The sequence below is a fragment of the Electrona antarctica genome (genome assembly GCF_951216825.1).
Source record: "Electrona antarctica genome assembly, chromosome: 19".
Lineage (NCBI taxonomy): Eukaryota > Metazoa > Chordata > Actinopteri > Myctophiformes > Myctophidae > Electrona > Electrona antarctica.
Window position 1 is genome coordinate 2,741,579 of NC_136800.1, and position 24,892 is coordinate 2,766,470.

Below are 24,892 nucleotides of genomic sequence, written 5' to 3' on the forward strand. Positions count from 1 at the left end.
ATTCGAATGCCTTGGAACTTTGCACGCACATAACCACTAAGCCAAGGAAGAACCTCCCTCCCAAACGTTTGAAATCTCCTCACGGTGGCTCTACAGCAGCCTATTTGGTTTTTTGAGTGGTGCAACCACTCCAAGGAACAGCAATGTCCCTATGTCCTAACCTATGTCCCTATGTCCTAACCTATGTGACTATGTCCTATGTCACAATGTTTAGAGTACCAGTAGGGGAAAAAGTGGTGCTGTTGTTTTAGAAACAGAGAGAGAGAGATAGTGTTGCACTGTTGCCTGCTAATATGAGAGAGAGAGAGAGAGAGGTCTGCTAAATGCTAATTCCCCCACACAGTAACTGTCATTTCTCGACCGTTTCGGACGCGGGGCGGCTCGCCAGAACCGGGCTGGCAACCTGGGCGCGTTCCTGTGGGTCTGGAATTTCCGGGGACCCCCACACGGAGTTGCACCACTCAGTTCACACGGGTGTGATTTTTACCAAAGATTACACTTTCTGCAATAGTGCGTCTTCTTTAGAACACCATTTTTGCCTGCCAGATAAACCTTTCACGTTTAAAAACAGCGAATACATCTTTACCCATACATAGGCGGATGAGGCCAGTCTCTTTGACTGGTGTGACTATACAAACGTTGTCTGGTCTTGCGGCGGGGGGGGGGGGGGACGCGGTTGAGGAAACGCAAGGCAGAATGTAGGTGACAGGAAACCGTTTGCTTAGTTGTTGCTTTTTTCTTTCCTCTTTCCATCGGTGCACTGAAGTAGTTCTGTACTCTCATTGTTTGGGCTCCACATCATAACACACCCAGTGGTTTAAAGGTGACTTTAAAGGTTGATTGTGGAAAAAGGAAAAGAACGCCCACTATATCCTACCTGAAATCCAGGGTCAATGGTTGGACCAGCCTAAAATGAGCACTGTGTGGAGGGGTTGGTTGTACTCGTGACTCATGGCCTCGTTTTAGAATAGTCTCAGTATTCATTGTTTCGTCAGTCTACTTTTAGTTGAATATAGTGATTTTAGTAGTAAATAAAAAGGTGGGGTAACTAACTATGACCTTGTGATCAACCAACCAAGTCAATATTTCCAAAACGCACACATTTTTATGCCCTCCCCCTGGCCAGGCAAGGGCGCCTGATGGAGGGGGAAAAGAACTGGTCGGAATAACGTGGTCCTTCCACGCGCTACATCCGGCCGGGGAAACTCTCCCCTGTCCAGGTGAAAAGAACTCCTCATGCATAGAAAGAAGCATGAGGTCAGTCCGCTGCCCCCCCCCCCAGGTTGGCAGAGGAAGTGTAGCGCCCAGGATTACATTAGATAATTGACACTGGGTGAAAAAAATTGGTTGCACAATCGTGGGATAAAAAAAATCAAATGCAGTATGAAAATAAAATTAAAATCTATTCTTAAAATAAAAAGGTGGGTAACTATGACCTGAGTCATGATCATTATTTGGCAACCAGTACAACTGTCAGTACGGTATTCCCAAAACTCATTCATTTATGTATACTATTTTTTTTTCTTCATTCGAAACAAAAGATGCATGTTAAAATCTATTCCATATCTAAAGGTGGGTTAGTCTCGAGTTGCCAGACTGTTGCCTCTCGCAATTGTCATATTCTTCCATCATACAGTCTGGAGCAACGGAAGCTCTATCATGCGATAAAGTGGAAGTGGAGATTCCTCCTGACTTCCGTTTCGTCGTCTTTACAGTCGCGCAAATGTATCCTAATATAAATAGAAATCATTCTTCTTTTTTTTTATGTTTTTTTGTGGCTTTCGCCTTTTTTTATATTTTTTATGGAGGGACAGACAGTAGGCTGACAGGAAATGGGGAGATAGATGGGGGGGAAGACATGCAGTAAAGGCCGTCGGGATCGGGAGTGGAACCCGCGGTACACTGCCAGACTGGATTACCAGCCAAGGTGCCTGGACCATTGAGCCATGTCCCAGGCCAAATAGAAATCATTCTAAGCATATATAGCTTGCTGCTTAGCAGAAAAGGAAATTAAAAAATTAAATGTAAAGATATTTTAAAATATCCTTAGTCAGATTTCGGCAGGTTTAGTTCTAGACTCTATGTAGCACTCTGAGATTGTGGAATAGTTGTCTGGCTACGCGAGACTAAAGGTGTTACCCTCTGGCAGACTTATGGTTTAGAATAGCTTTCAAATTGGCAGTGGTGGAAAGTAACTAAGTACTTTTACTTAAGAACTGTACTTAAGTACAATTTTGAGGTATTTGTACTTTACTTGAGTATTTCCACAATCTCAAAATAACACTTTAAAATTACACTGTTGACATAACTTGCTGAAGTTGTAATAGAACCCCTGTTTAGTGCGTGCGTGCGACGTGTGTGCGACGTGTGTGCGACGTGCGTGCGTGCAACGTGCGTGCGTGCGTGCGTGCGCTCGCAACATCTCACTCTACGGTAGACCTGAAATGATCCGATCAATATTGAGCGGTGCATAAACATCACAGTATAGGCCCCGCCTGCATGGATGTCGTAGTGTGTCTGTAATCCAGCCGCGGTCCCACAGCGCGCGGCAGAGATGAAGCCCTCTTTGCTACGTGCTCGGACAACTCCCCACACATCTCCTTGACATGGATTTACGCTCTCATATTGAAATTAGCCCTCGAGCGTTCTCCCGACTCACAACACAAGAGCTTCATTGTCTGAACTGGCATTTGGCTGAATATGTGAGTTGCGGTGATTAGGATTGTGCTCCTTTCTTATCTCGGCCTGATTTATTGCTCTGGGACATTGTCCTTAAACCCTGGAGTTTGTTATTATGACTAAAAGGCACGCCGAGGAACAGAGAGAGAGAGAGAGAGAGGCTGCAAAACTCCAAACATCCACTGTGTCATTCTGCATTACACAGCAGGAAAAAAGAAGAAAACCGTGCAATGCAACTCAGCCGCAGGCAATTAGGGTCTTTACGGCTCTTTGAGCGAGAGTTTTGCCCTCGATATTAAAACAATAAATCCCCGCTTTTGTCTCACAACACGGAGCAACACTCCGAGTAAATGACCCCCACTGAGGCAGAGAGAGTCTGCGAGTCCTTAAATACCCTCTCCAAAGTGCACACTCACTCCCACATCTGTGTTGTTCTTCTTGTCCCTCTGCTCTCCAAGTGGACAGGCCTGGTGTGCTGGTGCTGGAGGTGCTGGCGGTTCAGGAGGAGTGTAGCATGCAGCTGGCTCAGTGCAGTGAGCAGCGGGGGCCCCCCGGGCCCCCCCACAGCGAGGGGGCCCCCCCACACCCCCACAGAGCCCAGCGGGTCCTGGTGCTGTTCAACAAGGAGACGGCGGCGCAGCTGGTGCCTGCGCCCAGAGATATAATCCACATATACCCGCCATGGTGAGAGAGAGCACTTTTATATAAATGCATTTATCTCACCCTGTCCTATATACAAAATTATAATCTCTCTTATAGCCTCAAATTCATACATAAGACACATACGTACATACATACATTGACAAGATTCGACATGAATGCATTCGAAGATTTTTTTGAATTATAGTTCTCGGTTCTCAGTAGGAAGGTGTTTAGCATCCATTAACCCATTCTGGGCGGGAATCCCTTTTGGTGTTTTTTAAGCATTATGTTATACTTTAGCTATTGAGAAATAGCAGATCTACAAGCTCATAGCGCGGCACCGCGCTACGAGCTTGCAGGTCTGCTATTTTGTGAAAAATCGTGAAAATGTGGCGCAAATTTGGAATATGTATTCTTTCAACTCATATTTTTGCTTCTCGGGGGGGGGGGGGGGGCCCTCGACATGAAAATGTTTGAGAACGACTGACACAGAAACATGAGTTTTTTCAGAAAACGTCTAAATGGGTTAAACGGCCCACCAGGTCACAAAAGTCAGGCAGCAAAGGCCCCCCCCCCCCCCCCCCCCCCCCCCCCCCCCAGATGTGCAGGATATAAGTCCCAAGCATGCAGGAGGGGTGGGTGGGTGGTTGGGCGTAGGAGAGGGGAGGGGGAGGCACTGGCATTGGGGTTAGGAGGGACTGTTTGTGGAATGGAGAGCGAGGCAGCAGCAGCAGGGCAGTCCCAGCTCCAGCTGTTGGGAATTTTGAAGTCCGAGCCGTGCTCTGGAATATCCAGGATAACGCAGCTAGGGGCCTCCTCTGTGCTTTTCCGACGTCACTGACAGCTCCAGGGAATGCTCCGCATTCCTCTTCCTGGCAGTGGTTAGGTCATTTCCAAGCAAGCCGGGAGGAAAAGAAAAAAAAAACACACACACACTCAGGATTACTTTCTGGAGCGTTTTTTTGGGGGGGGAACAGAACAGAGCGAGGAGAGGAAGCCAAGAGGACAACGATTGAAACCACATGGTGCTGCACGAGTAGTACCGTGTGGAGCAGTTAGAGTAGTTCCTTTTCACTGTTGTCATGCCTCTTCTAAGAGGAGCATCAACCCCTCCCCACCTCCCCACAAACATTTATTCATTGTGAATATATCCTCAAATCCTCTTTGTGTGTATAAAATATATTATATTTATAAACAATGAAATGGAACAAAAACAAATATTTTGGGGTCATAATGGAAGATTTTGAGATGAAGAAACATTAAATGTATTCCCGACCGCTCCCCGAAAGGTCCTATATCTGTCGATGTCTGTCCTGACCCCCTTTATATCCATAATTTATACATTGTGGGTAATTGTTATGGTTCTTTCATCTCAACTCTTCACTATATGACTAGCATGCTGCCCATGCTGCTACTGTGTAAGTCCAGAGGGTAGGACAGGAGTGGAAAAACCCAGAATTCTGCACATGATCGGAGCCTCTGGTAAAATTCCTCTGATCGCCTTCCTGTGTGACTCGTCACGGGCTGTCTCTCACAGTAATCCCACACTGGGGGCGGGTTATAGGCTCCTCCCACCGCCTCCCACTCCTTGTGGAGTGGGAGGCGGAAATACCTGCAGGCATTATTCACTCGCGGCCCTGTGACGCCAGCAGCCCGGTGCCACTCCTTAAGCCCTGCTACCTGTCTTTGCATTGACAGCTAGACCCACTCACCTGTTCAGAATGGGGTCGCCACTTCCTGTGTACGCATGCCCTACCTGTTGTGTCATTGGTGTGTTTTTTTTTTCTTCCAGTACATTTGACTTCCGTAATAGTATAGCTGGTACACACTAATTGACGGCTTCCGGTACAGATTCTAGTCACTGATAACTAATCGGGGACAGTTGCACATTAAACCTGTTTGGTTTTGTCTGGAAGCACACACACACACACACACACACACACACACACACACACACACACACACACACACACACACACACACACACACACACACACACACACACACACACACACACACACACACACACACTCAACTGAGTTTATTGTAGAGACTCAGTGTGTGATGATGACAAAGTACTACTATAATAAAAGATTGGCAAATGAAACATAGCTTCAGTCATTCAAATGTGTGCTTACTGTTCATGGATGAATTAAGGACTATATACAGTAGTAGCTGCACAAAGCAAATACAGTATAGTGGATAATATGGTTGAAGCATGAGCTCATCATACATTATTTGATTTCATATCCTCATTAGTCGCCACTACTCACTGCCTCAGCAGTTCTTCCTGGGGTCAAATGACACAATTCAAATAATAATATTAATAATTAAAGAACACACAAATTATAATCTATACATTCACACATAATACCAAAGACAAACACAACAACCTAAATGAGATGTAGAATGAATGGAATCGTTTGAAACATCTTACTCAGAGCTGTCTCCAATATGCTGCGCAGAATGTTTATTTGTATAAAGGACCTTTTGAGGTGCTACTAACCCCTCGTATGCACAGCTTTGTGTGTATGTGTTTGAGCACGGAATGGGATTATGTGATTGGCTGATGATTGTATGATGATGTATGCTGATAAGAAGAGCGCCCCTCACTTCACATGAGTGTGATTTTTTTCCCCCTTCTTACCAGAATTGTTTTCTATAATAATGGTAAGCAACAGTTGGAGTGTTTAAGTGTATTGTTAACTTAACCCATTTAGACCTGAGGACGATTCTATAAAAGTCTTCGAAATTGTGACAGTTTTCTGAAAAACCCTATGTTTCTGTGTCAGTCGTTCTCAAACATTTTCATGTCGAGGACCCTCAAAAATTATGTAATTGCCCGCCGACCCCCATCTGAAAATATGATGTTCCAGGGACCCCCCCCCCCCCCCCCCCCCCAGAAGCAAAGATTTGAGTTAAAAACGTTTGCTCTGAAAGAACATATATTCAAAGATTTGCGCCACATTTTCACGATTTTTCAAAAAATAGCAGACCTACAAGGTCGTAGCGCGGCACTCGGTGCCACGCTACGACCTTGTAGATCTGCTATTTTTCAATAGCCAAAAGGGGTGGTTCCCGTCCAGACTGGGTTAACGGTGTGGCTCACCTGCAGTGAGATAGCATACGTATACAGACAAGCAGTGACACGTGTGTAGTTCCTTAGAACCAAAGACTTCACTTGGCTCTGAGTCAACTATAAGCCATCACATTATTCCATGTGTCACAGCAGGGAAAGAATTTACTCAGAACTCAGGCATGTTACAAAATATGCGATCGCTATCTCTTTCTGTCTGCCTGCAAAGGAAGGGCCTGGTATCTGACGTTTGAAATGTGACGTGAAGCACATTGTGATTATTAGGCATTGCTGAGCATAGTACACACAGGTGGTCTTTGATGAATTGATGTAGAAATTACATATTTACAGTGGCAATTATTGATTATTGACACATCCATTCCATTTGTCCTTTTTTTGTTTTTTTCTTCTCATACGGTATGTGCCTCGAGGGTACAAAGTAAATACACGCACGAAGGTGGAAACATATTTTTTTATTTATTTTTACATTCAAAGTTTTCAACTGTCTTACCTGCCTCCTCAGAGATTGTAAACTGCAAACTCTTTCCGTTTGCCATGATCTTCCATGCTTCAGTTCAATCTCGGCAATACAGAATTTCTGTTCAAAATGGTTATAACTAACACCTTGAACTGAAGGCAATGCCACGACGGTGGCTCATGGGAGGCCAAATTCGGAATCAATCATCTCTTCACCGTTTAACCCATTTTGGGGCGTTTTTTTTTATTTTTGTTAATTTGTATTATGCTATACTTTAGCTATTGAAAAATATTTTCAATAGCTAAAGATTTTTCAAAAAATGCTATTTTTGAAAAATCATGAAAATGTAGTGCAAATCTTTGAATATAATATTCTTTCAGAGCCAACGTTTTTAACTCAAATCTTTGTTTCGGGGGGGGGGGGGGGGGGTGTCTCTGGAACAACATATTTTCAGATGGGGGTCGGCGGCCAAATCCAGATAATTCTGGGGCTCCTTGACATGATTGACAATTGTTGAGCAACACTGACACAGAAACATAGGTTTTTTTCTTTTACAAAACTTTCAGGATTTAGAAGACATTTTGTAGAATCTAGTGTCAGGTCTAAATGGGTTAAATCAGCCTGGCCTGCAGGGTCTGTGTTGTCTGTGAGTCTCTCTCTAGTGTACAGGTACTCCCCTGTCTACGTGTTTCCCCAGCGTCCCCCCGTTTTTCCTACCCGATTTTGCACCAGTGAGGGGTGGGAGGGGCTGGGGGGGGGGGGGGAGGGGGGCAAGGTGAATTGGAGACTGTAAACAAGAAGTTGTCAGTGGTTTTCAACCCATTTCATATCGAGGCCCATTTTTTTTTAATTCTGCTTTTGAGCCACGGACCACCATTTGATGACGTTTAGCCTCTCAGAGACCTTTCCATTTTGACCCGAGATCAGATTCTAAAAATGTCTTCTACATCCTGACAGTTTTCTGAAAAAGCTATGTTTCTATGTCAGTGGTTCTTCGATTTTTCAAAAATAGCAGACCTACAAGCTCGTAGTGCGCCACCGAGTGGCGCGCTACGAGCTTGTAGATCTGCTATTTTTCAATAGCTAAAGTATAACATAATGCTCACACCAAAAGGGGTTCCCGCCCAAAATGGGTTAATGTTAGTATACCATTAGGAGAGATAACAGGCAAAACGTTGATCGAAACAACAATTCTTCTACATTCTCAAATTGTGTAGACATCTTGTAAATGAAGTAATAAGTAATGCAGATGTTTAAACGCACACCAAGGCCCGCCTCCGCTCGATCATGATTGGAGGAAGGCCCCTCTCTATCCTGATTGGATGAAGGATGGGCCCTCTAGCCAAGAACGAAACCTAAGCTTTTTTTTAACCCCCTGGGGTTAACCGGGGACAGGGAGGAACTCCTTATATGGTCAGCACACTCTATAGTAGGGAGGATTATCACAACAAAATCACACCCGTGTGAAGTGATCGTACATCATCATACATCACCTCATTCCGGCCAATCAGAATTCGCGTCCTCATCTTTGTCATCAATGTTTGTGTCACGCAATGTTTGTGTTTACACAAACACTCAAAATTGTCCATTCATTGGACAATTATTAATTTACGTCATATTTGGCGGACATTATTTTGACCTAGTTCCTTTCATTGTCAATGGCAAATACTGGGACGTGTGGGGTCAAAAGCTGTATATAGGAGCCCTCAAAAATCACACCCGTGTAAAGTGAGAGGCGCTCTTATCATCATACATCTCATGAACAACTGAATTTATGTGATTGGTTCGCCGATTTGCTCGTCTACATATGACGTACATTTTCCCTTCATTGTCAATAGCCACAAATCATATTTGAGGCACATTTGACCTAATCTCTCGTTTCATTGTCAATGGCAAATATGAGACGTGAGGGGACAAAATCTGTATCCCCTCAAAAAAGAAAAGTGATATTTTAATTAAGTGAAATCTCTGAAGATACCTTTCAATAATTGAACTCTTGAGAGGGTAAAATTAAACCAAATGTTGGATTAATTTTATGCTCTCAAGAGTTAAAGATCAATAAGGGTCCATTTGGTTACCAACTGTCCATCATTTCGGCTGGGGACCACCTTCAAGTCACTTCAAGGACCACTGGTTGAAAACCAATTATATTCAAAGGAGCTTTATTGGCATGAGAAAACGATATGTTTACATTGCCAAAGCAAGTGTCAAAAACCGTCCTGGGTGTGACGCAGTAACTAGGGCCCCCCCGCCCGCCCCCAGCCCCTCCCACCCCTCACGGGTGCGAAATCGGGTAGGAAAAAACGGGGACGCGTCTTCCCCCACAGATCTATGTAGGCGTCGGCCGCCTAGGTCCCAATCTTCCCAATTAAGCCATTCTGGACGGGAACCCCTTTTGGTGTTTTAACTATAGCATTATGTCGTACTTTAGCTATTGAAAAATAGCAGATCTACAAGCTCATAGCGTGCCACCGAGTGGCGCGCTAGGAGCTTGTAGGAGCTTGTAGGTCTGCTATTTTTGAAAAATCGTAAAAATGCGGCACAAATCTTTTGAATATATATTTTTTCAGAGCGAACGTGTTTTTTTTTTTTTGTTTTTTTTTTGTCAGGCCTAGATGGGTTAAATTAGGTGCATTGGGGTTCCCTGGAGGCACAAAAGACTGGGTGGCAGCCAGTCTCCTGATGACGGCACGGTCGGCACCCTTCTGTTGCTTTCCCATTGTGACTTGATGTACACACCCTACCTACAACACTACAGTGACCACACATCCACACTGACTACACATCCCACACTCTTTTGTTTGTAAGCATTCTTTAACTCAGGGGTTCTCAACCCGTGGGTCGCGACCCCTCGGGGGGGTCGCCAAATTATTTTAGGGAGTCCCCAAATTATTTAAAAAAAAAATAAAAAAAGTCAGTGGTTCTGCTATTTTTCAATAGCTAAAGCATAACATAATGCTAACACCAAAAGGGGTTCCCGCCCAAAATGGGTTAATTAAGTTACTTTTGTTAATAAATTATTGTTTCCCCTCCCATCAGCTGGTGGCGCCTGATGGAGGGGAAAGGAACTGGTCGGAATAACGTGTTCCTTCCATGCGCTACGTCCAACCAGGGAAACTCCCCCCCCCTGTCAGGTGTAAAGGAGCGACTTGCACACTCATGCATGAAGGAACCATGAGTCCCCAGGTTGGCGGAGGGTGTGTCGAGCCCAGGGTCACGTTAGATAATTGACACGGGGGTGAAAAATGGGTTACAAAATCGTGGGATAAAAATAATTTATAATAATAAAAAAATAAAAAAAGATTATTGTTAACACATTATGCGCCCTTTCGTTCTTTCAAAATAGCGGGTGGGGTGGGGTAGAGGGCAGCACGGGTCCATAAAATTGGACCCGGTCCGAAACGGACCCGGTGATATCAGAACAGAACCGATCCGGATCCGAAAACATTCTAATTGGCCGCACCCGGCCCGGACCCGGCCCCGAAAGTTTTGGATCCGGTCTGAAACGGACCCGTTAAAAACAGGATCCGATCCGAAATAAACCTACCCGTTCCGAAAGACCCGTTACACCCGTGGTGTGTCCAATCCTATATTATGCTTATTTTCGCCGTGACTGTGATTATGAGACTGAAGTGAACACTGTGACTGAACGTCAGCATCACCCCCGCCTCTACAAAGGAGCGCTGAAAATAGCCGATCTACAATAAGCTCGCAATGCGTCGCATGGTTAAGTACAGTTTGCACTGCAGTGCAAACTGTACTTAACCATCTTCTTGTAGATCGTCTATTTTCAGCGCTTGCAGTTGCACAGCACAATGCAGAGCAGATTCAGAACAGAACTACATTTCCACGGACTTTCGTCTTATTAGATGTCCCCGTCTTCTGCATGTCGTAGGTAAGCAGTGAGTCACACTTTGTGCATTTAGCAGCACCAACATTTTTACCGTCCGCGTCGACAATGATAACAAAACTGTCCCAGACATCCGACTTCCCTTTAGGAGATTGCGTGCTGTAATCGTTTGATTGTAGTTTGCGTTTCACCTCGCTCAAGAAGGGGGCCGCCATGGTGATGATAGCTACTGTTCGTGTTGTGTGTGACTGTGCGCGCGCTGCGCACACACTGTGACACACCCACCACCAGTGGATACGTTCCATTTCTAAATCCTCGAGGCGTGTATTTTAGAACATAAACATTACAACGCAGTTGAACGCACGCATACCATAATGTCTATTTTCAAAACCTATTTTTAAAGTTGAAAGGTTTAATATATAATAAAAATCGGGTCCTGCACGGGCATTTCGGGTATTCTGCATTGCAGATGCCCGAAACGAGGCCTGCAGCTTTGAAATGGAACCGACCCGTTCCCCGACGGCATGTCAATATTGTGCACCCGACCCGGCTCGGTTCTCGGTTCGGATCTCGGGTATTCGGGTCCGGGTGGACCCGTGCTGCCCTCTAGGGTGGGGTGCCCACATTTAGTCCCACATTTTGACATTTTGAAAAGAAGAAAAAAAAACTACATGCGGTAGTTTCTAGGACGTCTGTGGACGTCTTGGGCATATATTGTATTAACCCATTTTGGGCGGGAACGCCTTTTGGTGTTTTAATTTAGCTATTGAAAAATAGCAGATAATACAAGATCGTAGCGCGCCACCGAGTGGCACGCTACGAGCTTGTAGGTCTGCTATTTTTGAAAAATCGTGAAAATATTTATTTCAGAAAACTGGAGGATTTAGAAGATCTTTTTTAAATTTTGAGGTCAGGCCTAAATGGGTTAAAAGTGTTAGACTGCCCGCGTCCTCCATTTGTCACGGCTCCACACCGGGGCCGGGTTGTGACGAGCATGAAGAGAATCCATGTGGAAGGACGGGTGTCATGATGCAACCATAGAGCAAAAAAAAACAAAAAAAACGATTGCTATTATATTATGCATAAATAACGAGTCGCCCTCTTTGTTCTCTCTGCAGGCAAAGTCTTACCATAAAGGGTGTAAACGGCCCAGTGATTCTGAACACACACTTCAGCCAGAAAGTCTACTCTGATTCCAACATGGCGTCCATCCCCAGAGTCCTCCTCCCGGCAGTGAAGTGCATACCGCCGTACTCTCTGACCAAAGCCTTTGGACTGCTGCAGGTGTTGACCACTACAGAGGAGGAGGTCAGGCAGGTGGGTCTGTTTCTGTGTCTTTAGATTTGGTCATCATGGCCCGGGCGGTTAACTCAACCGTCTAGGCTGCCAAACCAGCTGGACGGCGTGCCGTAGGTTCGACTCCCGAGCCCCGACGGCCTTTGCCGCGTGTCACTCCCCATCTCTCTCTCCCCCTTTCCTGTCTTGTCTACTGTTCACTATCAATGAAAGCATAAAAAGACCCCAAAAAATACATCTTTAAAAAAATAAAGAATTGGTCACCATGAAGATGTTTTACCGCACCACTCGGCGTGGGTTACAACCGTGCAACAGTTAAAAGGCCTGACGTAAAAAAAAAGTTTTCTATATCATGACAATTTTCTGAAAACCTCATGTTTCTATGTCAGTGGTTCTCAATATTTCATGTCAAGGACCCCAAAAATTATATGTAATTGGCCGCCGACCCCCATCTGAAAATATGTTGTTCCAGGGACCTCCCCCAGAAGCAAAGATTTTAGTTAAAAACGTTCACTCTGAAAGAATATATTATATATAAAAAATAGCAGATCTACAAGCTCATAGCACGGCACCGAGTGCCATAGCCGTGCTATGAGCTTGTGGATCTGCTAGTTTTCAATAGCTAAAGTATAACATAATCATTAAAACACCAAAAGGGGTTCCCACCCAGAATGGGTTAACAGTGAGGCCCAAATCCAGCATACAAAGAAAAAGATCACTTCTTTAAGTTCAGTTCTGCTGCATTCTCTCGCCCTCATTCTCATCTGTAACATTGTGCGTGTATACACTTCATCTTTGGTACAACTTGTTGCAGCGTAGCAATCTTTTACTGGAATTAAGAGACATAATAGTGCATGTACAAGCCAAGGAAGAGTTCTGTCTTTCTCTACTCTCGCTAATAGGATTTGGAGGTAACCACCACACGATGGTCTGGACAGCGATGTCACTGAATCAATACAAGAAAAGAAGGCATTAAAGTTGTCCTTGGCAGTGGAGTCCTTTGGGAAAAAGGGCAGTATGTGAGTTAACTGTTGCACGGTTGCAACCCATATAGGCCTTTCAAGTGTCTATCTGAAGGGAGGCCCTCTTTGAAAACCATAGCCTTAACCTTTATACCCATAACCTTTATACCGATACTAAAAACGCCTGCTATATGGTAGCTATATGCATATTAGCCGCAATTTGCAACTCTAGATTTTGTTTTTATAATGGGATGAATCTAGAGTTGCAATACCATCCAGTAGCAGCCCATTCATCCAATTTGCGTTTGCGATCTGCTTGTATTAAACTACGTTAAACTCGCCAACATTGCAGCTGTGTAGGCCAACCTTGAACCATCCTCTTTCAAACGGCAAAAGGTTTTGTTTCATAAAAATCCACCGTAGACATGTTGGGAGCTACTGTACTTTCTGTCAAAAATATTCCAAGCAATAATTCCGAGCGGCTGTGTGCGACCGGCCGTCAAACGAGTCGTGTGGGAGAGCGCTTGTTTCGTATGAACCTGCGTGTGCACGTCGTGTGCACCCAAAGAAGAGGCTGACGCAGCGCCACTCGCCGTCACGCACAGCGTTCTATTAAACAAGTGCTCTCCCACACCCGTCTCTTGTTTTATGGCAGGTTGAAAAATTTGAAAACATGGCGGCTCGGAATATTGCTGTGAAATATTTTGGACAGAAAGTATAGCTATTTTTATGAGACATGGGGCAGTATTATGCGTGTCTTAAGTACCAGGTCTTATTACTTAACTTAAGACCTGGAGGCGTGATCAATGCCATTTGGCTATTCTGAGTGGCCAAACAGCATTGACCACGCCTCCAGGTCTTAAGTTAAGTCATAAGACCTGGTACTTAAGACACGCATAATACTGCCCAAAAGCTTTGCAGTTCGAAAGAGGATAATTCAAGCTTGGCCTAGAGCTGCAATGTTGGTGAGTTTAACGTTGTTTAATACAAGCAGATCGCAGATGCAAATTGGATGAATGGACAATCACTGGATTGTATTGCAACTCTAGATTCACCCCATTATTAAAAGAAAATCAAGAGTTGCAAATTGCGGCTATATGCATATAGAAACCACAAAGACTACACAGAATGTTCCTGGCCTGAACACCCGACTATAACAACGTCTAGGTGTAACAGGTCTAATGGGTTAACATGTGTAATCTAAATAACAAAAACGTGAACAAGTAACCAACATAAATCTGCATCATCTAGTTAGCAATATCAATCTATCAAAAAAGGTGACAAGAACAAGGGATACAAGGAGAGAGGGCTGGTAGAGAGTGAGGTGGAGTCTGACGTTTTCTGGCTGGCAGAAAATGGGGAGTGTGTCTGTACGTTTTTTGCCGTCCTCGATCCCCAAAGTATGGAATAAACTTGCAGAACTTCAATTTCTATCGAGTTATAGGTTCAGATTCACTTCATTGTCACTTAGATGCACGGTTTAGGTACATACAAAACGTACGCTCGGAGCTGCAATACTAACCCATTCTGGGCGGGAACCCCTTTTGGTGTTAGCATTATGTTATGCTTTAGCTATTGAAAAATAGCAGATCTACAAGCTCATAGCGCGCCACCGAGTGGCGCGCTACGAGCTTGTAGGTCTGCTATTTTTTTTAAATCGAAGAACCACTGACATAGAAACATAGCTTTTTCAGAAAACTGTCATTTTCAAACAGACATTTTTAGAATCTGATCTCAGGTCAAAATGGGCTAATAAAACACAATACTGTGTTTCATTGTCATTTCGGGACTTTGTTGTTTCCTCCTCCAGGTTGCGGCCACCCATGGCACTACCAAGCGCTGCTGTGGCGTGTCTGAGGGCACAGGGAAGCTGAGCGACTCCTTGCTGGAAGCCATTGAGGGCCTGGGCCAGTCTGGCTCCTCCGCTGGGCAGGACGTGGAGGTGGTGGTCCAGAGGGTTTACTCTGTCCCGGTGGCAGAGCGCTCGGTTGGCTTTACACTGAAGTCCAAAGTCCCTCCTGGCGAGTGTTCCTCGGCCCTCCTCCCTCCTCCCCAGAACAAAACCAGGTACCCACCCGTTTGTTTCCCTGGTTGATATTTTACTTTTTTTTCCCCCCCTTCCTCTTTGGTCAGTCATTGCATGTCAGAGAGACATTTGGAAGAAATAAATCACCGAGTGTCTGTTATCCCATTTCGGGCGGGAATCCCTTTTTGGTGTTTTAAAGCATTATGTTATACTTTAGCTATTTTCAAAAATAGCAGATCTACAAGCTCGTAGCGCGGCACTCGGTGCCGCGCTACGAGCTTGTAGATCTGCTATTTTTGAAAAATCGTTGAGCAAATCTTTGAAAATATATTCTTTCACAGTGAACGTTTTTAACTCAAATCTTTGCTTCTGTGGGGGGGGGGGGGGGGGGGGGTCCCTGGAACTACATATTTTAAGATGGAGGGTCCACGGCCAAATATAGATAATTCTGGGGCTCCTTGACATTGAGCAATGAGCACCACTGATATAGAAACATGGGTGTTTCAGAAAACCGTCGAGACATTTAGTAGAATCTGGTCCCAGGTCTAAACGGGCTATATATGGCTGTGTGTGTACTGTGTGTACCACATTGTACATGTCTCTTTCTTTTACAAAGTGCATGCTGGGTTTTCTTTTGGTCACAGGGTTTGCATGCCTCTCCTTGGTGGCACAGTGTTATTCTCCGGTAGTAAAGGCTATTGTTCCATAAGCAGCAGGCCCCACAAAGTGCTCACTCTTGTCTGCAGCCATATGGCATTGCTTGACAAAGGACACAAACATTGCTAATTGAATCCAGCCCCACTGCGAGCGATCCAGGCCAATTCTCTCTTGGAAAAGAGACAGCACGAGGTTTTCTGAAATCCTGCACCAGCAGGTTCGGAGCCGAGTGTGTGTGCGTGTGCGTGTGCGTGTGCGTGTGCGTGTGCGTGTGCGCGTGCGTGTGCGTGTGTGTGTGTGTGTGTGTGTGTGTGTGTGTGTGTGTGTGTGTGTGTGTGCCCCCGTTCGCAATCCCTTCGGGGTGGGCACACAGAGATGCATTGGACCCCCCTCACCATTAATATGCTTCCAAGCAATAGGCTTATAGGTTAATGTCAAACTGGAAGGTAACGTCTTATCATTACTTGGAAAAACCAACCACGAGCATCACGCCTAGCTGTGTGAGGTGCAGGCCTAACTAGGACATTATAGATTATACAAGCTGGCTTTTATCATCGCTTTTTGGCGTAATAACAATTCACATAAGGCTTAAGTTGTGTTGAATCAGCTGGTTTCAGTCAGCCGTGAATCAGCCCGTATCCTATCATTACCAAAATGTTTGACTGTGCCGGAGTTCCATAAACGTTGTTTTTGATGTGCTTATCTGCATGATCAGAGGGCGGGGTGTTGATCTTGTATGAGTAATAAAGGTTCTTGAATAGAAAGGCCCGCTGGCTTTAGAAATGCAAGTATCGCTTTGCTAAAACTTCAAGTAGTCAATTGCTTAGAAATGTATTATACTATTTATTATATTCAATAGTCAACCCATCATCAAAAAACTCAACAGTAATTTGATTTGATTTGATTTGTATTAAGGATCCCCATTAGCTGGTGCCATAGCAACCAGCTAGTCTTCCTGGCGTTCACATAAGAATACACATTCCAGCACACATACAATTACAAGTACACAATTGTTAAAAAGTCAGTATTCAACACATATTAGTTCGGATAAAAGCAAATAGAAATTGCTAAAATTACAAGTGAGAGCGGAAAAACAACAACACACAAATGGAATTTTAGATGCTTTTTTAAACGTTAATTTACTGTAAATGCAACAAGAGGTTTCGAGGCAGGTTTATTCCAAAGCGACAAATTCCCGACAATGATCTTTAAATAAACGATCTCGTTAGAAAAATAGATATATTACATAATATCGCCATGCTACAGTGAAATGAATAGGTTTGCCTGACGAGTCTCCTCGTGGTTAATGAATCAATGAAATCCATATGTGAGCTCGAGCCAACAAGCGACCTTTAGCTGTCCACCCCTCAAGGCATGTTGTTTTTGTCCTGCGCTGAGTAATAAAAAAGAGGTGTGGGCGGGGGGGGGCAGGAGAGGCCGAGGGTGACGGTATATAGCACGTGGTGGTCAGTTTTGAAGAAGGAAGCAAGCCACTCAGCTGACAACAGAGTCAGAGTAATAATTCATACTTTGCGTTTTCGATCAGAAATCAGTCCTTTTTCTGCGAGCAACACCGTTGCGCGGCAAAGCATAAATTAGGCTTAACCCATTTTGGGGCGGGATCCCCTTTTGGTGTTTTTTTAAGCATTATGTTACACTTTAGGTATTGAAAAACAGCAGATCTACAAGCTCATAGCGCGCCACCGAGTGGCGCGCTATGAGCTTGTAGATCTGCTATTTTTTTTTTAATCGTGAAAATGTGGGGCAAGTTTTTCGAATATATATATTCTTTCAGAGCGAACGTTTTTAACTCAAATCTGTTTTGAGAACCACTGACGTGTCAAGAAAACTGTCATGATTTAGAAGACATTTGTAGAATCGTCCTCGGGTCTAAATGGCTGAACCCCTTTTGGTGTTTTAACTAAGCATTATATTATGCTTTAGCTATTGAAAAATAGCAGATCTACAAGCTCATAGCGCGGCACCGAGTGGCGCGCTACGAGCTTGTAGGTCTGCTATTTTTGAAAAATCGAAGAACGACTGACACAGCTTTTTCAGAAAACTGTCAGGATGTAGAAGACATTTATAGAATCGTTCCCAGGTCAAAATGGGTTTTAATTCTGACTCTACTGACTGACTCATGGCTGTCGGCGGTAATGTGACGCTTGCTCCTGCCATGCTGTTTCCTGCCGCCAGTAAACAAACGCCACAGCCCCCCCCCCCCTCCCCCTCCCCCCCCCTATACTATCTACTACTACTGGCTACTCCCACTCAGCCAGATCCAGCAGGCCTGGGCGGCTGCGCGTGCGGACAAAGTTCAGAGTTCGGATGCATGTGGATGAGCTCGCCTCTCTCTCTGCAGTTTTGTAAATATTAATTATTATATAGTGTATATAACCCATTTAGGCCTGACATTGAAAAAAAAAAAAAAAAGTGTCTTCTGAAAGAATATATATTCAAAGATTTGTGCCGCATTCACGATTTTTCAAAAATAGCAGACCTACAAGCATACAACACACACACACACACTAGGGCATTCACTTCTAGTCATTTTTACTAGTTGAAAATAAATATTTGTACATTTAAAAACTATGTACATTGGTGACTATAACTATAATCTACCTGATCGAGGCCTACAAAATCAGGAAGAAAAGAAAAAAAAGTTTTTTTTTTCAAAAAAACAAAATTGTCAACTAGTACCAACAAGGTCAACTAGTGGATTTACTAGTTGACTAGTTGCTTAACTGGTTCCGTCCATCCGACGTGTCAGCACGTCCTAGGGAATCGAACCGAGGGATGCATCCGACGTCCTCACACGTCTTAGCGCATCCTCAATTATACGGGGCGAGATAAGAATATTCTGCATTTTTTCCTTTATTTGTCAGTTCGCCTTTCGGCTACCGTATGCTACACTCTAGGCAATTGTTAGCTTACCATTGACTTAGCCGTTAGGAGAGACTCGTCTCTCCTAATCCAGGGTGCTCTCCGTGGTGTTGATCGGATCAATATACTGGCGCTTCATTTCTGCTCCTCATCCGTCTCTCCCGCAAAATATGAACGCTTTTTGGATCATATATCGTTTAAATTAAAACGATCGCAATGTAAGCTAGCTATGTAAAGTAAACTTTTTTTAGTGGATTGTTTCCGGGTAAAAGCGGCCATGTCTTTCCGGCACCCCAGAGCTCCTATTTTGAAGGAATCCCGACATCTGTTGTGTTAATGCCCTAACACACACTACTTGCACAAGCAGAGTGCGCAATTGCTGTGGTATGTATACATGTATGTACAGTATGTATGTCGGTAAGAATGGTGGTCCCTTATTGGCTGTTGCTGGTGACGTGACTAAGGTATACGCTTCAAGGTATGAGGTCAATAAACGGGTCTAAAGGATTTTTGAACAGCGGTTGTAATAGAAGTTAGTAGCTGTAGGATAGTTTTAGGTTGAGACTGGCTCATGGACTATTACATCACCATGGTACATCGGTCAGAAATAATACACAGACGAGGAGAGTTCCGTTTAAGCCTTTATTTTCCTTTGCACACACACAAGCATTTAGGGTTGGGCAAGGAGGTGGTGAGGCATCACGGTTATGGTTTTTTACTAAAAGACAAGAGAAACATCATTATTATACAATTCAGTGCATAAATAGACAGACAAAGGTACCCAAGACATAACTAGACTCAAAGGGGGGGATGGGTAGGCCTACCACTACATATTAGGAGGACACAACATGGGAAATACAAATATTATCTAATATAAGTAACTGATCTACTGCATTTCAAGGGATACTAAAGTGACTATGTGCACTGCGCATTACACACATTCTCTACAGCTTCTAGGTAAACAGATTAGGATTACATTTCACCAATAAAATGCAACATACAAATGAACAAACTGAACTCACTTCAATGACGCATGGCCTAAGGCTCCAGGACAGAGGGCTCTCAGGTGGAGGAGTTGTTACTGCTGCTCCTGACAAACATGACTGCATGGACAGGCACTCAGGCAGTATATATAGCTGGCCACTGATTGAGGTGTGAGTGAGAGCAGGTGTGATTAGTGATTGAGAGGGAGTGACAGCAGGAAGTGGGTGGATCCAATCCATGAGCAGGCCAGGGGGAGGGTTGTTGCTGCTCACAAGGATGACTATTTTCTACAGTAGCAGTACTTGCGCGCTCTGCTTGCGCACAAGTAGGCCATGTACCTTGCACCTCGACAGAGTGCATTTCTTGTTATGTCTGTGTCCCTTTTATGCCCATATATAGAGCGTCGCAGTCCCGCCCCCTTTCATGACGACGCCAGGCCCGGGAAATCATTCCCAGTGCATTTTTCCCATAGACATTTCAAAAAGTATTTATTTAAAGACACTATGCAAATCCACAAAGCCGGTGGTTTTGGTTTGGCCCAAACAGGGAAGCTGATGCTTACAATCTCCCCGAACACACCGCGTACCGCTCGGGGTCATATGAGACAACACACCGCGTACCGCTCGGGGTCATATGAGACAACACCCCGAACACACCGCGTACCGCTCGGGGTCATATGAGACAACACCCCGAACACACCGCGTACCGCTCGGGGTCATATGAGACAACACCCCGAACACACCGCGTACCGCTCGGGGTCATATGAGACAACACACCGCGTACCGCTCGGGGTCATATGAGACAACACCCCGAACACACCACGTACCGCTCGGGGTCATATGAGACAACACCCCGAACACACCGCGTACCGCTCGGGGTCATATGGGACAACACCCCGAACACACCGCGTACCGCTCGGGGTCATATGAGACAACACCCCGAACACACCACGTACCGCTCGGGGTCATATGAGACAACACCCTGAACACACCGCGTACCGCTCGGGGTCATATGAGACAACACCCCGAACACACCACGTACCGCTCGGGGTCATATGAGACAACAAACACTTGATCATTGAGGGGTGCTAGCCCCAAGGGGCCAGTGAGGCGCTCCAACATTGAAGCACTGGGCCCTAGTGGTATGAGGAAGGACTGCAGGCGGACCCGTGGATTCATGACGAGGAAACCCCGTGCAGCTGGGCTTTAACACGTAGGACCATCACTCCCTACGTCACCCCGGACCTCAAATTTGAGGTCCGGAGGAGGTACTTCCGGCAGTCTTCCGGGTGCTTCAAAACGCCACTGAGCAACTTCATCGAAATGAATAGCTTGGGGGCGGGGCTAGTGCTCCAGTTCGGTCTCTATCCTTTATATACTCTATGGCTAGCCCCTCCCAACGCCTGACTTTTTTTTGTGTGTGTGACGACATGTGGCAAGCCAAGTCTATGGACTTTTAACCCCCCCCAAAAAAATCAGCATGCCCCCCACATGTTAATGATAATAATAATATCTCAAATAAAACTTATATAGGGCTTTTCTGAGTACCCAAAGACGCTTTACATGGGGGGTAGAGGTATAGCAAAAATAAATAAAAACAACTTTATTAGAAAAGAAATAAACACTAAATGCTAAGGTAAAAAAAACTGTGAAAAAGAGTTAGCTAGGGAAAGCAATATTGAAGAGGTAGGTTTTGAGGGCGGTTTTGAAGGTTTGGAGGGTGGAGGCATCTCTGAGTGATAATACTTGTTTTTGCCCAGTATAGTAATATGTATTAGTTCTATACTGTATATGTATATATATAATACAAATAATGACTCCTATATAAGTACCTAAACAGTGCTTTCTTATCCACGCCCTGTTCTTCTTGTGGCGGTTGTAAGTAGTTTACGTCTCAGCCCACAGCAGGCCCTCATGCAGCGCATAAAGAGAGAGGAGGACAGTTTGTTTCTCATCATGTCCTCTCTCTCTCTCTCTCTCTCTCTCTCTCTCTCTCCACAAGTATGACTCACACCCCATGGTCAACGTGGTGGATGCATGTCTTTCCTTTTGTTGTGCAGCCTTAGCATACACAGAGGAGAGAGGGAGAGGGAGAGTCCAGTGTGATATTTATGTTTGAAGAAGATGTTTAGTTCCCGTAAATTCAAGACTAGAACAAACAAGAAGATTAACTGTTTGTGGGGGAGGAAGGAGGAGCCCGGCTTATTTATTTTTTTCACTGGCGTTCTAGGAACACAATGTGCTGCAGAGGGGATCCTGTTACAACCGTGTTTATCGGTTTCTCCACACCGATTGGTGGACGGCACAGGGGAAAGAATCCCGCCCGCACGCCCCCACTGCCAATGGTGGGCCTCACTCTGCTCACTTTACTTGACGTACGCTGCGGTGCCAAGTTAGAGATGTGCGCGCGCATGTGCTTTGCAATTGCACGCGCACTCCTCCTGTGTCTATGTGTGAAAGGAGTATGTGTGTGTTTGGACAGGCTCAATGGGATCGCAATTCCTGGAACAACCCCCGAGTTGCTGAGAATTCCTGTGATTGCTCACAATAACAAATTCCTGAAATCAGCCTGTGACTGAAGGCTTTGGCCAATGGCAAGAGGGTATTTGGGAGCGAGGGTGCTGTTTGAGGAAGTGGGGCTGTGTGTGGAACGCTGCAGTGAGAGAGAGAGAAAAAACAGAAGAGCAACTGAACCGGGAGGCAGTTTGAGGGGTTGGTTGTTTATGTCAGGCCCTGGTCTCTCAACCACGAGACTTGTCACCCTTTTTTCCTTTCCAATCTTATCTATCATCACCTCAACTCTCGGATTTCATTTTCTAGGGCTTTCAAGTTGAGGCAAGCTCTTGCTTTCTCAAGTTTAAAATATGAAAGTTGTACTCCTCTCTCGCAGACTTGATTTGAGTCTCTTTGCAGTGGCTGATGTGTAGTGAACGACCTATATGTCAGGCTACACCAACTGTTGAGCTGAGCCTGATGTTGTTTGGTTTTATATAAACTATGAAGCCCATGTAGACCTGACACTAGATTCTACAAAATGTAGGAAAAAAAAAAAAAACTGTTTCTATGTCAGTGGGTGCTCAACCTTTTTCATGTCAAGGGACCCACAGAATTATCTGTATTTGGTCCCCCCATCTGAAAATATGTTGTTGAACCCCCGGCCAGAAGCAAATATTTGAGTTAAAAAACGTTCACTGTGAAAGAATATATATTCAAAAGATTTGCGGCCACATTTTCAGGATTTAAAAAAAAAATAGCAAATCTACAAGCTCGTAGCGCGGCACCGAGTGCCGCGCTACGAGCTTGTAGATCTGCTATTTTTTACAACAACAATGATCATTTCTCAGGGGGAATTGTGCCACATCGGCAACATGTTGTGAGCTTATAGATCTGCTGTTTTCAGTGTACAACAACATCGCCGTATGAATGATATGTTACGTGTGCTTTTACTACTTTCTTTTCTCACTTATTCAGTGTTTTGTGGCAAATATATAACATTTCATTGTGTTGCTCTAGTCCAGTGGTTCTCAAAGTGGGGTCCGGGGACCCCCAGGGGTCCTTGAGGGAGTTCCAGGGGGTCCCCAGCTTAAATGATAGTTTGGAACCAAATGGACCCTTTATGGGTCTGTAACTCTGAGAGTGTACAAATGGAACCAAATGGACCTAACTGGTCCATTTGGTTCCATTTGTACACTATCGGAGTTAAACAAACATTGATTTTACAATATAAATTGAGCGTCCCAGAGATAGAAATGCAATTAAATGGGGGTCCGTCTGTAGAAACTGCATGCAAATGCATGTCAAACTGGAGGGACCTTGAAATTTAACTCACTGCTAGAGCCGTACAACTCTTCTCTTATGGGGGGTCCCTGGCATACCTTTTCAAATGGGGGGGTCCGTGTGCTAATTAGTGTTAATTTGGGGGTCCTTGACATGAAAAGGTTTGGGAACCCCTGCTCTAGTCTATCCATAGTTGTGCACATGCCAGTCTAAGGCCTCACTCAGACCTTTACTGCATTGCTGTATGCTTGTTGGATGAATGTTGTGTAGTGTCATGGCCGCCCCAATGCATTTCCAATGGGAGTCACATGGTTTGACACAACATTTGTGTTGTATGAGGGGGAGGGGCGCAGTCGAAACGCAGCCGAAAGCCATACAACAGCTTGTAGTCCAAAATGTGGACTACAAACCATGTGACTTCCATTGGAAATGCATTGGGGCTGCCATGAGACTACACAACATTCATCCAACAAGCATACAGCAATGCAGTAAAGGTCTGAGTGAGGCCTAAGCCTGGCGGAGTCTGTTTTCTTTTCCTCTCTGCAACATGGACTCGTTCCAGGTACATCGACGGAACCGCTACGAGTGTGAACCAGTCTTAAAAAAGACCTGAGGACGATTCTACAAATGTCTTCTAAGTCCTATGTTTCTGTGTCAGTCGTTCTCAGACATTTTCATGTCAAGGACCCCCAGAAATATATGTAATTGGCCGCCGACTACCACCTGAAAATATGTTGTGCCAGACCTTTGCTTCTGGTATATTCTACCGTTGGGTTTTTATTAATAAAGCTGATGAAAAAGGCTTTGCACTTGATTTAGTGCTTAGCTTAGTAGATACAACATTTTATCATCATCTTCTCGAAGTATAGTTATGCTGGCTTGATAAAAACATGGAAATGGGGGAAAAACAAACAGCTGGGGATAACACACACACACACACACACACACACACACTGTGCATGTGCATGCAAACTGTGCCTGTGCGTGCGTGTGTGTGTGTAAATATAAAAAAAAAATATATATATATCAATGTCAAAAATGTTGGTTAGGCGTCTATTTCCATCCAAAGCAAACACAGACAGAGTTTTGTGTTTACCAACACAAGCTGTTTATAGGCCCAATCAGCGGTGTTCTTAGTGTCCTGGAGGGGCACGCCACGCCACACATGTATGGATGGCATTGAACCTGTGTCTATTACTAGCCTCTCTCAACTGTCCTCCCCCCTCTTCTCTGTTTTCTCTCCCTCCCCTCTCCTCTCCTCCCCTCTCCTCTCACCTCCCATTCCCTGGCAGAGGCCATGGACCCCTTCCCTCCCCTCCCCTCTCCTCTCCTCTCACCTCCCATTCCCTGGCAGAGGCCATGGACCCCTCTCCCTCCCCTCTAACGCTGCACTAACCAGGGGATATGAACTCCAGTGTTTACTCTCAGGGCTGGTACGGTACTTGGGCTGTGTCTGGGCTTGAATAAGGGGCTGAGGTGCTGTAGCCTTTAGCGGTTTCAAGCTTCCTGCTTGGCTGGGAGCAGTGGAGTGCAAGGCAGCCATGCGGCATGCAGCCTCATAAACTGTGTGTAGGCCAAAGGTC

General features: G+C 44.9%; 1 protein-coding gene across 1 annotated transcript in view; it reads left to right on the plus strand.

The window, feature by feature from the left end:
* spidr (scaffold protein involved in DNA repair) overlaps window positions 1-24,892 on the plus strand; it is a 66,793-nt gene that overhangs the window by 15,804 nt on the left and 26,097 nt on the right. Inside the window, exons 8-10 of the mRNA XM_079530133.1 lie at window positions 3,138-3,363; window positions 11,844-12,042; window positions 14,794-15,050. Of these exons, the coding sequence (XP_079386259.1) occupies window positions 3,138-3,363; window positions 11,844-12,042; window positions 14,794-15,050 (682 nt within the window). The remainder of the gene's footprint in view (window positions 1-3,137; window positions 3,364-11,843; window positions 12,043-14,793; window positions 15,051-24,892) is intronic.